At 36.4% G+C, this 17,407-nt stretch overlaps 1 protein-coding gene across 1 annotated transcript in view; it reads left to right on the plus strand.

Moving 5' to 3' along the window:
- Positions 1 to 2,952: 2,952 nt before the first annotated feature.
- The window catches only part of LOC104495531 (protein lunapark-like), a gene marked incomplete at its 3' end in the record, with an annotated part of 16,503 nt that continues 2,048 nt past the window's right edge, over positions 2,953 to 17,407 (plus strand). The window contains exons 1-5 of the mRNA XM_010138508.1: positions 2,953 to 3,036; positions 4,269 to 4,313; positions 5,532 to 5,719; positions 8,996 to 9,054; positions 12,171 to 12,211. Of these exons, the coding sequence (XP_010136810.1) occupies positions 3,010 to 3,036; positions 4,269 to 4,313; positions 5,532 to 5,719; positions 8,996 to 9,054; positions 12,171 to 12,211 (360 nt within the window). The remainder of the gene's footprint in view (positions 3,037 to 4,268; positions 4,314 to 5,531; positions 5,720 to 8,995; positions 9,055 to 12,170; positions 12,212 to 17,407) is intronic.

The following is a 17,407-nucleotide window of genomic DNA, read 5'->3' on the forward strand; positions in this document are numbered from 1 at the left end:
GATGGAAAATTGCTACAACTGTTTCCTGGATTGAGATAGAGCAGAACCAGTTACCTGCTCAGTGATTTTACTTTTCAGCTCAGTCTTTTCTAAGTGACTGCATATTCCGAAGTTAACAGCATATTTTTGCAGACAGTGTCTGCTTCTAGAGGTGATAATGCTTGATGTTTATGGTTGCTACCAAGGATTGGTGTGCAGAAAGGCTCTTGCTTATACTTGCTCCTTTAGAATCAAAGAATTGTTTTGGTTGTAAGAGATCTTTGAGATCATGGAGTCCAACCCTTCACTGCCAGGTTACCACTAAACTATGTCCCTAAACATCACATCTACAAGTCTTTTTAATACTCCCAGGGATAGGACTCCACCATTTCCCTGAGCAGCCTGTTCCAATGCTCGACAACCCTTTTGGTGAAGAAATTTTTCCTAATACACAACTGAAAACTCCCCTGGTGCAACTTGAGGCCATTTCCTCCTGTCCTGTCGCGTGGGAGAAGAGTCTGACCCCTACATAGCTACAACCTTTTTTCAGATAGTTGTAAGTGTCTGCTGAGCCTCCTCTTCTTCAGGCTAAACAACCCCAGTTCCCTCAGCCACTCATCACAAGACTTGTTCTCTAGACCCTTCACCAGCTTCATTGCCCATCTCTGGACATGCTCCAGTACCTCAGTGTCCTTCTGTAGTGAGGGGCCCAAAACTGGACACAGTATTCGAAGTGTGGCCTCACCAGTGCTGAGTACAGGGGGATGATCACTTCCCTAATCCTGCTGGCCACACTAGGTCTGATACAAGCCAGGATGCCATTGGCCTTCTTGGCCATCTGGGCACTGTTGACCTGTGGGTGGCAGGTCCTTTTCTGCTGGGCAGCTTTCCAGCCCATCTTCCCCAAGCCTGAAGCATTGCATGGGGTTGTTGTGACCCAAGTGCAGGACCTTGTTGAACCCCATACCATTGGTCTTGGCTCCATCAATCCAGCCTGCCCAGATCCCTCTGTGAAGCCTTCCTAGCTTCCAGCAGATCAACACACCCCCTAGCTTGGTGTCATCTGCGAACTTACTGAGGGTGCACTCGATCCCCTTGTCGAGATCATTGATAAAGATATAAAGAGGGTGTGCGCCAATACTGAGCCATGGGGAACCCCACTTGTGATTGGCCACCAATTGGGTTTGACTCCATTCAGCACCACGCTCTGGGCCCGGCCATCCAGCCATTTTTTTTACCCAGCGAAGAGTACACACATCCAAGCAGCCAGTTTCTCATGGAGAATGCAGTGGGAAACAGTCTCAAAAGCTTTCCTAAAAGCTAGGTAGAGAACATCCACAGCCCTTCCCTTATCCACTAATTGTGTCACCTTGTCATTGAAGGAGATCATGTTAGTCAAGCAGAACCTGCCTTTCATAAACCCATGCAGTCTGGGCCTGATCACCTGATTGTCCTGTGCATGTCATGTGATGGCACTTTAGATGATCTGCTCTATAACCTTTCTTGGCTCTGAGGTCAGACTGACAGGCCTGTAGTTTCCTGGATCTTCTTTCCAATCCTTCTTGTAGATGAGTGTCACATTTGCTAACCTCCACTCGACTGGGATGTCCCTGGTTATCCAGAACTGCTGGGAAATAATGGAAATTGGCTTGATGAGCAATTCCCCCAGCTCCCTCAGTTCCTTTGGGTTGGTCCCATCTGGCCCCATAGAAAGCAACGACACTGCTAAATCCTGTGTACCGCAGTGGGGTGCAGTAAGTTACAGGGTCATATGTAAGTAAAAAGATCATATTTGTGGGGAGGAGCAGACAGGACCAGGTGACCCAAACCTGACCAACAAGTTATTCCATTCCATGTATGTCATATTCAGTATAAAGCTGAGGGATCACAAGGGTCAAGCTCTCCTCTTCAGTGGCTGGCATCTGTGGAGAATCCTGTCTGTTCTTCTGCCTTTATCCCAATCCATGAGTTCCTGCATTCAGTTCCTGTCTCCTGCTGAGTCCAGCTTGGACTCTGAGGGAGTTTGATACTGATCTTGTATATATTTAATTACTTTAAAAAATTAATATAATTACCTTTTTGCTGTTACTGGTTCATTAAAGCTGTTATAGTGTGTTTTTTTTTTTTCTTTTTTTCCTCAACCCGTAAGTCTCTGTCCCTTATTCCCTTCCCCTTCTATGAAGGGAGAGGAGTTAATGGCATCTGTCATTAGTTAATGGCCAGCCCAGCCTTAATCTGTGACAGGAAACTAGACCCAGATCATCAAATTAGTGCTGTTCGTGGCTTCCAGATTTGTGTAGGGTGAGATGACCTACTTTTGCAGCTTTGGAATTGCTCTAGGGCCATTTTATGTGCTGGTGGCTGTATTGTGCCTTGTGTGCAAGGAAGACCTGCCAATGTAGTGCTTTTGTGGAGCAAGGAAATCTCCTTGAAACTGATTATTTGAACTTAAAACTGGTCATACAAAGGAAGAACAATAGTGCCATCCAATACATTCTTGTTGATGAGATCTTAAAAAGGAAGTAGATTTATTGGAGATGAACTTTTTCTAGTAGTAGGATTTTAATGCTGGCTGCCTGGAGTGACAGCTGAAAGAAAAAAAAATCAAGTTATGCATATGAAGCAGAGAAAATTATTAGAAATCAGTTTCTTAAATAATCCTGCTTATTACTAAGTTATTAAAATTGGTTTTGTGCTGGAGGATTTTGGTGGCTTTTTTTAGCAGTTATTTTGTGCCTCTGTTTTTGAGGACTCTCCTCTGGTTAAATATTTCCAAAATAAAAAATAAGTTTGGCCACATTAGTGCTTATCAGCTGGCTTATAAGATGGCCTATGAAATAGAAGACTGGCTTTTAAGATAACATAGGCAGATAACTAGGCAAAAGCTTTATGCAATCTTTTGATTTCTTTAGATGATGGAATAAAGCAGACTATGCTGTTAGATTGCTCCTAAGTGCTTAATGCTTCACTTCTAGCTGTGAATTCTTGTAGAAGATTGATAGCTCTGCCAACATTTGTCCACAACAGAAGATGGGTGGATTAATTTCAAGATGGAGGGTAAGTAAAATTGTGTAACAATATAATAATCTTTAGTCTAGAAGATGGGAGTGTGCAAGATATGTTTCCTTTAATGCCAGTTGTTTGACTGTTAATGCTGGTTGAATGTTAGTGCTAAATTTTTCCCACTAATTGGTCCAGTAGTGAGACATAATGACCAAAAATATTCGCTGTCAAATTCCTAACTGGGAAAATGTGCGGCTGTCCTTTATTTCCTTTGTGGTATCAGGCCTGTCACTGGTTTGGTTAACATAAAAATAGTCTTAACTATTTCTGTAAATCTAAATAGTTTTGTGATGCATCATCAGCGTAGATATAGCAGCATCTGTAACTCAAAAGATTGGTGGCTATTTTAGGTCAAAATGGATACATTCCGAGTGTCATTCTGTGTCTGTTTAACAGGTACTTGGTAGCTACTTATATCTATACAAGTCTGTTTTCCTAACTATTTTTATTGGTTTGTATATTATTGAATGGGGTACTGCGTTTGAGGAAGAGGCGTGAGGTTTTCCACTACTCCTCTTGGCAGGTGTATGTTCAAGTCTATGGTTGTCTTCGCATGTTATCAGTTGATTTCAGAGCCTCCCATACAAACCTTCTTTAAAGGCAAAAGTTTGTATGGCATCTCAGTTTTTTGTAATAGAATGAAACTCACTTTCATGGTGGTGCAGTGTGGGCTATTGTTTTTGAGTTTGTGATATGAAGGGTGGAGGAAGATAGTGGCTTTATACTTCTCAGATTCCTGGAAGCTGAATTTAAAGTTGCTCCTAAGGGGGATTTTACTGGAGGTGATAACACTTGCAGTTCCTTTTAATTTATTTAGAGCATGTGTCTTTGTGTGGAATGAATAGTAATAAAAAGCTTAAGTTCTCAGCTTAGAGCTTCCTGTATATATTCTCTTTGTTTTGCCTGTTCTCTCCACTCATCAATTCTCTCCTTGTTTCACTTCCCACCCACACATCCACTATTGCTGTACATGCTTTACAGGTTTTCATCATTTGTAGTGTAGGAGGGGAGCCTTCAGTTAATAGTAATACCAACCGTAAAATAGTGATTCATTACAGTCACTTCTATTTGTCACTATTAAAACAGGAAAATATCTTACCTTTATGTAAAATAGATAATTTATTATTACAAACATGTCTTTTTGTTAGGAAACTGTTAATGTACAGTAATCCTCTAAATATTGTCTTTTTTAGTGTAATTAACAGCTTTGTTCTTTCCCTTGTAAGCAGGCAAAGCCTTCCACAGTAGAAGTGTTAGAAAAACTTGATAAGGTACGTATTTGCTTTTTGATGTTTTCTTTGATTTTTGTTTAGAAATATGCATTGGTTTTGGCCATGTATTTCTTTTACATTAGGTAAAATACTGTCACAGAATTTTAAACTATTTTGATAATTATTCCATTTGGATCTATTAGAGATTCTGAGTTTCAGATGGACTGCTACCTTTTTTCTCCTTATACTAGTAATTCAAAAAACCCTTCATACTATATAATAGATAATATTTAAATTGGAGTTTCTCCCTTATTTAGAGAGCCTGAAATGGGAATGAATGCAAAGTTGGCTTGATTACACAGTTTAATTATAACTAATGGTTAAACTCCCATGTAATGGAAAATGACACTAGTGCAAAGTTCCATTCATTAGGCTCACTAGAAAAGCTTCAATGCATGGTTTTAAGAATAAGAGTTGTAATGGTAGTAGCTGTGGTCAAGGGCAGAATAACTGAGTAGATGGTTTGGTAATCAATTGTAATTTTTTTTTGGCAGCATTTGTGACAGATGTCTGTACTCTATGGGGAAATGAACTGTTTTGAAATATGCTGTTGATACTTTTTTGTTTTCCTTTTAATGGAAATGTGAGTACTCATGTTTTCACTTGAAATGCAGTCAAAATGGTAACATAGCAGGGGATTGCTTGATCACTCATTAATGTGCGAAAAACATCATTTGGATGTTCAGGATTTCACTCTTAATGTGAGGAAAATACTGAAATGGAAGTGTGAAATGGAGTCATTTCAGCAATTTCCCATGTTAGAAAAGTATTAGAGGTGTTTGAAATTCCACACGTGCCTTGTGAAAGTTTTAGGATATGAAATGTGATTGGTAGTGATTTATGTGATCATAAGATGCTATATGCCATTTGTAAGTATTGTCTTCTTCCACTTGTCCCAAATATACTAACGGAGTATATATATTAATATATATTATATATACTTACAGTCAGGAGTAAGTGCTGATTTGTAATATGTTTTCTCAATAGTGATGTGTTACTGCTAATACAGTGCAAGGGACCCATATCATAACCTTAGTAGTGTGATGTATTTATGCTGTGAAAGTTATCTTGGGCAAATATTGTTGTTTATCAAAAAGCTGGTTGACTTTTCTAATCAAGTATCAAATCAATATGGCTAACTTTAGCAAACACTTCAAGGCAGTTTAGTAAAACCATTTACTAATTTCACTGATAAGGCTGAACCTTGTTTGTTTGCAGGAAATACAGATATTAGAAGAATTTAGAGAAAAAAATCAGAGGCTACAGAAACTATGGGTTGGAAGGCTGCTTCTCTACTCTTCACTTCTTTACCTTATTACCTGCTTAATTGTATATTTTTGGTATCTTCCTGATGAATGGACAGCAAGGTTGATTATGACACTTCCATTTTTTGCATTTCCATTGATGTAAGTAAATGTGCTGTTTTTTTTCCCTAGCTGCTGTCTCTCATGAAAGGAGATGGAAAATATATCTCAGCAGGGGTTTGGTTTTGCTCTTGACAATCTTGTAACTTGCTGAAACTTGTAACTTGCTGAATTTTTTTCTTTTGAAATAAAGTCAAGTAGTTAGGCAGACAGTTTCTTTGAGGGGAAATGTCTCTCAAGGGTCTGGGTTTAGTGTAGGACTAACTCTTACCTTGAAAAGATGTTAGCATTTAGAGTTACTTGGCTTATCCAAATTATATTAGAACTAGAGAGAGACCTGTACCTGAACAGCTGCAAGGTAATGTAGCATAATCAGGAGAGCATTATCTTGGGTTTTATTTCTACTGCTATTTGGAAAAGTTACACTACTATATGAAAGTCATTTAAAGTATGTCACTTGCGTGTAAAATGCAGCGTAAAAATTGGGAAAATATACAAGAATGAATGGAGAAAATTTTACGTATTAGGTGGGTGTTAACACAAAAGTTACTTGAAAGATCATCAGCCTAAATATGTTGAGGACTAGTTGTACATGATTATCGGTTTTTCTGGAAAATCTCTGATTTTTCTTCAACCAGAAAATATCCTAAATTCATTGGATGTGAATAGGAAGAAGTATTGTCTGCTTTTTTGTTTCACTGAGCTGGTTGTCTCTTCCTCTTCATGAGCGGCTTTCGTTTTACAAGAAAAATACTTTTCTAAAAATAACAAAATTGGCTCCCACCTCACTAAACAGCTGCTTTCCTGCCTCCACTTGCAGCACATCATCAAGGAGGAGGAGAAGCAGCCTACTGAACATCTTTTCTACTGATGGGAAGCACAGTGCATTTATTAATTTGCTGAAATGAACACCATAAATACTGTCCGTATTTGTACAGCATCTTTGTATGAAAACATGACTAGTCAGTGCCCTAGTTTTAGACTTAAAAGTGGAAGTCAAATGTAAATATTCAATGCTTTGCAGATTCGAGTAGCATGGGTCGACGTAACGTGCAAAAAATACTTGAAGATGCTTTTTGTACATCGTGCTCTGTTGTGCATAATGTACTAATGCACTGCTGTTATGAAATCCTGCAGAGAAGATCCATGGGCAGCAATATCTTAACTGGAAAGGATTAACATAGACATTAAACCTCAAATTAATCTTTGGCAGCAATATGAATTGGTTTTGTTCTTAAGACACAAGGATATGAAAGTCTTTGTTGCTGGTGTGTAAGACTTGCTCATGCTAACAGGGAAGGCTTGAAGAGGAATATTACCAGCCTCCCTTCACTTAAGTGTGTTAGGGTTAGTGTAGAAATTCTCTAGTTTCTCCTCCAATTGTTGGGTTTTTTTTAAAGGTCAGTTTCTATAAAATTCTGAATTAGACAGCAGCTTACTAGCATTTACAATCAGACTGTTGTTCTCTTACAACTTGCAACTCTGTCTGATTTTTCTCTTATGCTATTCCCCTTCAGCTTTTTTTTTTTTGGCAGATATGAATGGCAAGTAACTGCCAGCTTGTCTTTGTTCTCGGTCAAGAGGTGATTCCATGCTGAATACTTGGTGCCACCCAGTAATAGCTCTAGAGATTTTTCAGCCCTAATCAAACTGGAATATGTCTGCCTTTTCCAGCTTGCAGTCAGTCACCAGCTTACTTCTGCCTTAGGTCATTCCCTCAGGGTCTCAGCAAGTTACTGATGCTGGTAGAGCAAGTTAAGTTCTAGGAATATATAACCTCATTAATTTTAAATGTATATTGAAATACCTGGAAACTTGAAGAAATATATTTGCATGTTAGAAGGATGCTCTTTTTGATATGATTTTCATTTGAATTAGATTGTTTCATCTTGCGTGTTCTAATTTTCAGAGAAATGTGTTTCTACTTTGTACAATTTGTCTGAATTGATCTGCTATTACACTTTCACCTCAGAGCTCTTAAAGAGGAAATGCTTTTTATTTCATCGAGTCCTACCACATATATCTATTAGCTTAGAATACAGCTTTAGGTAGAAGAGTTTTTATTAAACATACAGTAAAAAAGAAATAATTCTTTTGCCTGTGTACTGTAGTCTTTAAGGTGATTCAAACCCTCTAAAGCTTTTACTTCTTTTGATGCTTTATGAAGAGACATATCTTGCATTGTATAAGTGGGCAAAGCCACTTGTATTCTTAGAATAGTTATTACAGCAGTCCTTTGAACATGAAATAGAGTTAAAATTCTATGTTCCTCTGACCTTGCGTAGATTATGTTCTTGTTCCAGTTGTCCTGTCTAACTTACCTAACTCAGGTTGTGTCCTTGATACTTGAAAGCAGTTTGAATTGGGCAGCCATTATATAAATGCAAAAGGTGTTCTTATGAATTAAGTTGAAACTATTTGAAATCTTGTAGACTTTTGCCTGCTTTCTTATGTTAGCTGTTATTCAGAGAACCTTTCTAGCCTGTAAGAATTTTTAAGTGAAACATTGCTACTTCAGGCTTTATAGTGCTTGGTGCTATGTGGATTTTGAATAAGATGCTTGGAAAGGCTTGAAATACAAATTTGCAACTTGACTTAGGCCAGTTACCTTGCCAGGGAAAGTGTCAACCTAACAATTATAAGCCATTCTAAGCTTTAACACAAATGAAGTCCTGATGGTTGCAGAGAAACCTTTCAAATGTAAAATGGTTATAGATCAGTTTGTCTTGAGCACAGATAAACTGCTCCATTGTTTGAGCTAAGTCAGCTGAAACACTATGGAAATGGAGTAGATTGAGAGCTCTCTAAAATTGCCAGAAGTCAGGTCAGTTAACTCTGGCTGGGAGAGCATTTGTGCAGTAACTATCTTGTGGTTTTCACTGGTACTGGATTCTTCCAAAAAATCTCCTGAGTCTGAATTTTGGGTCTTAGCTAATAAGCCTGGTTTTCTGGATAACATACGTCGTAAATCTATCAAATAAGAAGTAATTTTCAGCTAGCTGCACATACCCTGATTAAAAAAAGTTCACACGGAGCATTTTAAAAATGATGATGGTGTTACTTGCTGCTGCTTCCTTAGTATTTTTACCTATAGTAGTATTTGGATAAATTTTAATAGGCAGGAGGATTTTATTTAGATTAATGTTGATGTCTTGTTGACAAGGTAGTAATTTAATTTTTATTTTCTGTATAAATATTGTTTGAAGATTTGTTTTTTGTATCTGCAAATTTAAATTTCATAAGTCTTCTGTTTGCTAAATTATTTCAGAAATGGCTACTGTAATATGTTTTAATATGACTCTTCTTTCTGTTTTAAAGAATCTGGTTTATAAGAACACTGCTCATTTTTTTCTTTTCCAAAAGGACAGAAAGGAATAGTAAGTACTTTTTCTGTCTTTTTTCAGAATATGTAACAAATTGGGAATGATGCTTGTTATGAAAATGTAAATATTTTGGATAATTTGGTTCTCAGAAAAGAAGAGTAAACTTTTGGTTCATGTTGAAATGTGTAGCATTAGCTAAACTGTTTCTACCACATAGTTCTTGAAAGAATGGGAGGGAAACTGCTTAATCTTTCACTTCACTTACCAAATTGTAACTTTTTCCTGTCTTTGCATGCTTCAAAATGTAGTGGAATAAAATGTAGCGTAGAAGTAGGGAAAAGAAGTATAAACAATAGTAGTAGTTGCTTTAATACCTGCATCTTGCAAGTATTCAGGCAGTCTTAATCTGTTATCTTCATGTGTAAAAGAAGAGATTTATAGCAGATGTGTTTTAATTTATTTGTCAAGTTAGCTTTTCTCTCCCAGTTCTCCAAAGCATGCTTATGTTTTCCTGAGTGGAAAAGGGATAAGCAGGTGTTTTTGTGCTGTTTTGAGAGCTAAGGAAAATAGGGAGTAATGTAACTGAAAGTAATACAAGTGTTCAAATACATATAAAAAGTTGTTAAAGAACATGTAAATTCATTCTAATGCAAAATTTAAAAACTGCATCTGTGGCACTTGCTGCAGTAGTTACAAATTCATTTAAGACTTTGAAAGCATTCCAGCCTATAACAATATCTCATGGTGATGTGAGCAATAATACAGAAAAGCCTCAGTGTTTTATGACTTGCAAAACAACATGATGAATTTAATTTGTGACAGCTTACAAGTTAAACATCACTTCTGGAATTTTTCTTAAACTTAATGTTTGCGTTTGATATGCAAGTGTAGGACATACATTTTTATGTAGAAATAAAATTGTCTATATATTCTGTGGTGCTCTGTGATTCATTTCTAAGGTGAATATATATTTCCATTTCATGACTGGATAGGAAGAAAAATATGTATGTTTTTCTAGTTTGCTTAAATGTTTTTATTGCTGTTTTTAGCAGACAAGCAAATCTAGTGCTTTTGTTGAGCTTGTGTAAAGGATTTTAGCAGATGTTAGAACATGCCAAAAGGAATTATTTCAGCATTGTTCCAGAGATAAGGTGAAAATGAAATGTTTTACCTCAAAAATAGAAGTCAAAAGTACAGTGCAAGAGTTACAGCAGTAAGCAGGAGAAAACTTAGCTGAGAGAGCAAACTGGCAACCGATTGGCTCAAAGCTAGCCTTCTATTCTTGGATAAGTTAATGTAACATGTTGAGTCACTGGAGATGATTAACACTATAACTATGGATAACCAGCATACACCAGTTTTGGGAACCATACTCTGAACAAGGAAAATTCCTAGTGAGACATGAGGAAAGGTGATGTAGAAACATTATAGAATTTCAGTTTTTAACACTGGTCAGGCAAACAATTGCTGAGGAGGTTGATCTGTCCTGGAGTGTGGGGAAAATAAATGAGGTATCTTGCAGTTATTGACACTTCTAGTGTGAATTCTTTTTTTTCCTGTAGGTTTAATTAAGGCAAAATATATTGGTTTCTTGAGAGTACTTTGCAGTAATTGCCATTTGGCCACTTTGGAAGGGGCAGGTGTTCTATGAGGTGGTTGTTGATTGCTTTACCTTGGTGTTCAGAAATAAATGCCCTCACTTGAAACTGATAGCTTTGCTTTGTGGAAGGCTATATTTGGAGATGTTCTAGGCATTTCTATACCAAAAGCAGCTTCAGTTTAAGTAACTGTTGACAGCTGACTCTGTGCTATTTGTTTGGCTGCCTGATACTATACTGCATTGCAGTGCATTTCAAGGTGTTGATCAGTGTGGGGCTGAGAGGCTGTGTTCAATGTAAATGTAAAACTTGAGGGAGAGAGGTACCTTACTAATTTGATGATGCACAATTCCTGGAACTACCTGTCTTCTGTGGTCCAGCCCAGTGCTAAATATGATCTTGTTCCATGTCCTATTTTTCTTAGTAAGTGATTGTTGCAGTTACCCTTTCATTGCATAAACTTTCAAATATATACAGGCCCAGTTATTTTATACATTTAATAAAGCAGTTTGTTCTATCAAAAGGTGTTTCTACATTCTGGAAAATTTTCAGTAATATATGTTCCCTTAATTTCAAGTGACAGTAATGTTCCTGAAGTAACTTCAAAAAGTGTTTATAGCAGTCTTACGGGAATTGGAACTAGACGATCTTTTCCCTTCCAACCTAAACCATTCTAGGATATAAACTAAGATACAAAAAAGGTATGTAGTTTGTTTGGTAGGTTTTGTTTTTATTTCTTGTAGTTCTGTGGAGCCTTTTCTCTTTTTGAAAACTGAAAAAGGGTAAAAATAGCTATGTAAGGCCTCGCTGTGAAGCAGGTAGTGAAAACCAGATTTATCAAGAGTCTATCTTCGATATTAGGGAGTGGATTATTATGGTGAGTTTTTGATTAGTGCCAAACTGCAAACACTGACTTAAATTAAACTCCCACGTAAGTTTGACCTTTCTTGTTTCCCTTCCTTTTAGGGAGGTTAGGTGCTATGCCTGCTACTTGTAACAGAGTTTCTTAACACTTAGTAAAATGACTTCCTGGTACATTTTCTTACAAAACTGGAGGTTTTGCTGTGGTCTAAAAGTATTGAAAGGGTGTACTAGATTGAGATTTGAAGCTCAGAATTGACCTTGCATTTGAAACTAGCATGTGTTAAGGGGCTGAAGTGAAATACTGAAACCAGTACATCTGGTACTTCGTTACATTAATACTTAGACCTCAAGCTTTCTTCTGTGTTTTGACTATGAGATGAAGTGTATTTAGTCCGTTGTTCCATTTGTGATGTAGGTCAAAGCAGGGCACTAGCTAGAATTGGTTTGCTTAATGAGGAAATGATACTTAAAACTGTTTACTAGTTATAATTGTAAAGTCATATTGGGGCTATAATTTATAAACAGTTCCAGCCTTTAAAATTACCGATTTTCACATAACTTCAGTTTTTTTATGCAAAGTTTACTGATGTTTTAGGGGTGGTAGTGGTCAGTGCACATTTTTTACTGATCTCATAGAGTGAAGTCAATGTTCAGAGTGTGCTGAAATTATTTATATTTGAAAATTAATTTATGTTGTCCTTCTTCTAGATGATGCCCTGGAAGATTTAAAATCTCAAAAGAAAAAAATAGTAAGTAAAACTTAAAGCTTATTGTTATGGGTCCACTAAAGTGTTTCTGCATCTCTGCAGGTTTTGTTGTAATAGGTGAAGAATGGAGGAAGGGAGATGCAACTATTCCTGTTCCTCTGTTTTCACACATTTTCTAATACAGGAAGTTGTCCTTACCCCAAAATTAAAAAAGACTGGTTACAAATGAGAATAAATTGTCTGTGTAGTTTAACCTGAACCTACTGTTGTAATGTTGTGTAAAGTGATTCCATTTTATCTGAAAATGAAAATGTGTGCTTTTAACCCACTCATTGTTGACTACTTCTTTTACTTTAGGGTTATAAAAAGTGTTGGATGGTGCATCGATTTAAGACCATAGAGTGCTACTATATCTTTAATAGTTACCCTGTCACTTAATGTCTTGTTCATAAATAGCAGAGAGGACTTCCATCTTGTCTGGATTCAACAAGTAACAGATTAGTGTTTGTCTTAAATGCATCACCACTTATTTCCCATCCTCCTCCATCACATTTTTGTATTAGATATTACTTCAATGACATTCTTTCCTCTAAAAAAATTTCTTTTGTCATTTATCAATCCTTTCAGTTGTCTTGAGTCATCTTATTTTGTGAGCTGTGTGGATGAGTTAATGGTATAAAGCAGGTGTATGCCAGGTAGTCACTTCAACTAGATCAACACTTAATATCAGTAAATTAGGTTGGAAATTTAGGATGGAAAAGATTCCAAGTCTTGGATAACTTGCACTCATTGTGAAGTTTGTGGCAATGAAAGTGGTTTCCTCCCTACTTAATCATTCTGTAAGTTCTCTTGTTTACTTATGTTGTGACTTTTATCTCCTGCTTTGCAAGGCAAAACTTAGAAACCTCCACCAGCAAAACACAAAAAAACCCCACAACCAACCAAAACTCACACTCGCCACTCTGCCCCAAACAGCCCCTCCTCCTTCGGCTGGCTCTAAAAGTTGCATTATGAGGCTTTATTGTTAATGAGTTTCCCAAAGTGTTCGCTTCATGCCTTCTGGAAAAATGCACAACAAAGCTACTAAAAAGGAGTCAGATAGGAGTTTGGTATTATTATGGCCTTTACAGGGGATACAGTTTTCACTGATCTTCCACTCTGTTTTTATCACTTTTAAAATGTAGATGTGAAAGCGATAACCTGTAACCTAATTATATCATTGATCTTACATAAAGAGGCTTTGCCAATACTTGTATCTGCTGATCTTTACATTGAGGAATCTATCAAATGGAAGTGTCCTTTGGTTGGAGAGATAAAAGGGTGTTGGAGTGGCTTACATTTTCTGGGAACAAAATGAATGAATATAACAACTATGTTTTAAATTTTACTTTATGAAAACTGCTTAACTGGAATCAGTCTTTCCAATTTACATAGTCATTGGGTAGCTTTGGTGGCAAAGTTCTTGGAACAGAAAAAGCACGACGAAGAACAAAACAGCTTTTGGAGTCTTAAATGTAAAGGCATCATTTTAGTTTAAGGGTTTTTTTTCTGTAATCATGAAAATCTTCTTATTTATTCCAGAAGAACTAGTAATGCAGAATTTTTGTGTGAGAAGCACTTCTTTAGAGAAAAGGCATTGAATAAAAGATGAGTTAGGAAATTTTTAAAGGAATTTTTTTTTTACTTTGGGAATTGATACTCTTGAAATCAGTATCTGTGTATTTTGCATATGCAAAAGATCAAAAAAACGTTGTAGAAGAGCAGGCGGTAGTTAAAAATTAAACAGCTGTGTGAGTACTTTGTGAATGATGTGGAAACTTGGAAATATGCGTATATACTAATGGCAGTTTATGTCAACCTTTAATCATTAAAGACAAACTCCCAAATGGTATTAATAAAACAGAGTTCTGGAACTTTACTATTTATCAATCTGAGTGGAATAAAAAAATCCATGATTACGTCCTGATCTTGTGGGTGCCTGGTTCTTAGCAAGGAACCAGAAACAGAAGATTTATTGCAACGTCTTGAATCTGCATGGTAATGGTACTTTTTACTCAGACTTACTCATGATTTTTCATAATAATTTAAAAGTATTTAATTAAGCAGTAAAATTAGATGATCATACATGAAACCTAGCATGTTGAAAGGAACTGAAAATGAATGCAGGTAATGAGACAATACAATATGTGTTTTAGATAAAAACGCTTGTAAAATTGCGTTCTGCAGTAATTTAGTTTTGTTAAGATTCAGATTTGGTTTTGTTTTGGATTAACTTCCTTAGGACTGTCTGTGGCTGTGAATAACTGTAGCATCACCTACTTTTTAGTCAGACAAAACAAAAGCCATTATCAAGTAAAATAATGGGAAGGGGAGGGGGGAGAGGATTTTTTTTTTCCCGTTTGGATTCTGATTTGCTGCTGAATTAGTTCCTAAGAGAGATATATTGTGATCCTCAGAGTATCTGGCATAAGTAAATTATATATTTCCTGTTTATTTGTAATGCAAGTTGTTGTCTAGGCATTGTCAGCCTACCACAACAGCTTCTCACTTCATTGCAGCTCAGCCACCCAATTGTTGGAGAGATCTTATGCTGAAGACAATTGTCCTTTTGAAAAATGTTACAGTACTTGTATTTCAGAGGCATGTGATCACCTTTTCCCTAGTGATGTTACTATATTAGTAACTACTAATTACCTATAACAGATTCAGCTCCTCATCTACTAGGTATAATGCCCAGGTGGCTGTGCAGTGAGCTGCTCAATAAAACTTTGGTTCTCTTTGAAAGGCTTCAGTCTTCAGTGGATTAATCACATGGGTATTCATGTAGGTAAAATAGCTGACGAACACCAACCCAGACACTTCATCTGGAAATACTGGTTAACATTGCCTATCTTGCACTTAAACTCAAAGTTTGTGTTAATACTTAGTGAACTGACCCTCTGCACTACTTTGTTCCTAGTGAATGCTTTAAAACACGTTAAATGTTTCTTTATGAATCGGGGGTAGGGTTTAAGTTAATTAGCTGTAATTAAGGCACTAATTGAAGATATGGCTTTTTCCCTCTGCTTAATTGTAAGAGATGCTCTGGTTGTGGTAGTGATTGTGTAGCTGTTATTTTAGCCTTAGATTTCTTAGTTAATGAGGATGCCAGCCCTTAAGCCTGAACGCATATAAATAAGCAAGTTCAGAGGGTTAAGCATATTAGAACAAGGGCACAAGACATGTATTAAGCTGCTACAAGTCGGAATTAGTGGAGACTTTACCTGGAGCAGCAGCCTTAAAGATGAGATAATTCTTAACCTAAGGACAGAGTTGTGAAGATAGTAATTACGTTGCTAATGTTAGAATTAAACTTGGTTGAAGTTAGCTCAGCTATTCTGTTCTAGTTGACTGAATGTATTATTAGACTTGGACAGACTTCCTAACCATTTCAGGTAAGAATTTAGAAAGTTGCATCTGTTAATTTTCCAAGTGAAAAAAAAAAAGGTCTGATTTCAAGGCTATCTTGGAGTTATGTTAATAACAGGAAAAAAACATGCATCATATGATTTTTTTTTTTTAATTAACTACTGTTTAGTGAATGGTATGCCTTCAGCCTTCTAAGCATAGAAAACTGTAAATATTTTGATAAACTTCAGTATGTGACAAGAACTTGACTAGAAGTTAGTTGTTGCATAAGCCCAGTCCTATCTACCCAACATATGGTAGAGTACTGCAGATGTGCGACTGAAAGCTCAAAATATGGTTAAAAATCGTTATTTACTGATGAATGATCAAATGAGGTATTTTTCATGCAGTGTTCACACAAAACAATTACTTTTGTTGTTTTACTGTTTGCATGGACCTATCCAGAGTACACTTGATTATTATGGCTTAAATGATTTATTTCCTGTTTTAAGGAAACTTTTGCTATGTATACTGACATATCTTACATGATAGACCAAAGCGAACACAAAGAACGTAAAGAAATACCTCTCCTTAGTTGGGTTTGACATACCAAGTAGTTAAATTTAAGAACTCCTGGTAGTATGGTAAATAGTTTGCCAGTATTTCAGACTTCACCAATGCTAAATCGCATCTACAGGTAGCTTAGAAGACATTTCTTGTATTACTTTTCAATACAGTCAACTGATGTCGTTGCCACAGGAATTCTGTTTGGTAATCAGTTGGAAGGAAGCCATCTCTCCAATTATTCGCAGAAGACAATGTGGTACATGGCCATGCTTCTTTATTAAGATGTGGTCAATTCCATGAAATAAGGTTGATAGATTAATGATTAGGCTGGTATTCACTTTCTTAGAAACTTTCGCTTGTGATCCTGGATACTCAGCATTTAAGCTTGATAATAATAGACTGTGAATTAGCCCTTTGCAGAAAGTAGAAAATGTTTTTGGAGGAAAAGTTTTGAATCTCGGAAGGGTATGTTGTGGAAAAAGAGCAGGAGGTATTGAGCAATTTGGTGTGTTAGTGAGCCAGTGCTTAGCGCAAGGTTAACCTTTGCAAGGTTATGCTTCGGGATGGTGAATAATGTAGAAGTTAGTATGTTGACTGGCATTTATAAAAAAGCTTGCTGTGGCAGTGCACAAGCCAGTTTCTTCTGCTATGCAGATGTAAAGATAGAGATTAAATATTACACATGCCTTTATTTGCTTCTAGTAATTATACTAATTTGCTCTAACAGTAAGTAAACTTTGTCCTGTTTGATTCCTTATTTGGTATTGGCAGCCAAATTTCAATTGATTTTAGAAAAATATAATCTAGAAGTGAAACCATGAGAACTGTGGGTGCTTATAGAAGTCTTGACAATTTCTGTACATTTTCAAGAAATTCCTAGAAATTGAGTTCTTGTTCATATTCAGCCTTGCTAGAATTATAAAGCTATATATCAATTCCAAAATATGAAGAGTAACTTGTTAAATTATGTAATAACTGTATAAAGTGAAGAATAACTTTGACATCTGACTCTTGTGATGAGAGATGTTTTCTATTTCAAAATACTGTTACTGTTTTTGCAAAACTTAAAGATCAGAAATAACCACCATCCTATCTAATACTGCTATAGCAAGAAATGTGATAAATAGTGTCAAGTGATGGTGGAACATTCTGTTTTTACTCTTCCTAAAGGTTCCTTTGTCCTGCAGAAGTTTTTCTCATTTTTCTGTGTAGTTATAAAGACAATTGCATGTATTAATACATTCATTGATGCAAATTGACTCGGGGGGGGGGGGGGGTTTTTTT

This window comes from Buceros rhinoceros, unplaced genomic scaffold, assembly GCF_000710305.1.
Source record: "Buceros rhinoceros silvestris isolate BGI_N320 unplaced genomic scaffold, ASM71030v1 scaffold18836, whole genome shotgun sequence".
Lineage (NCBI taxonomy): Eukaryota > Metazoa > Chordata > Aves > Bucerotiformes > Bucerotidae > Buceros > Buceros rhinoceros.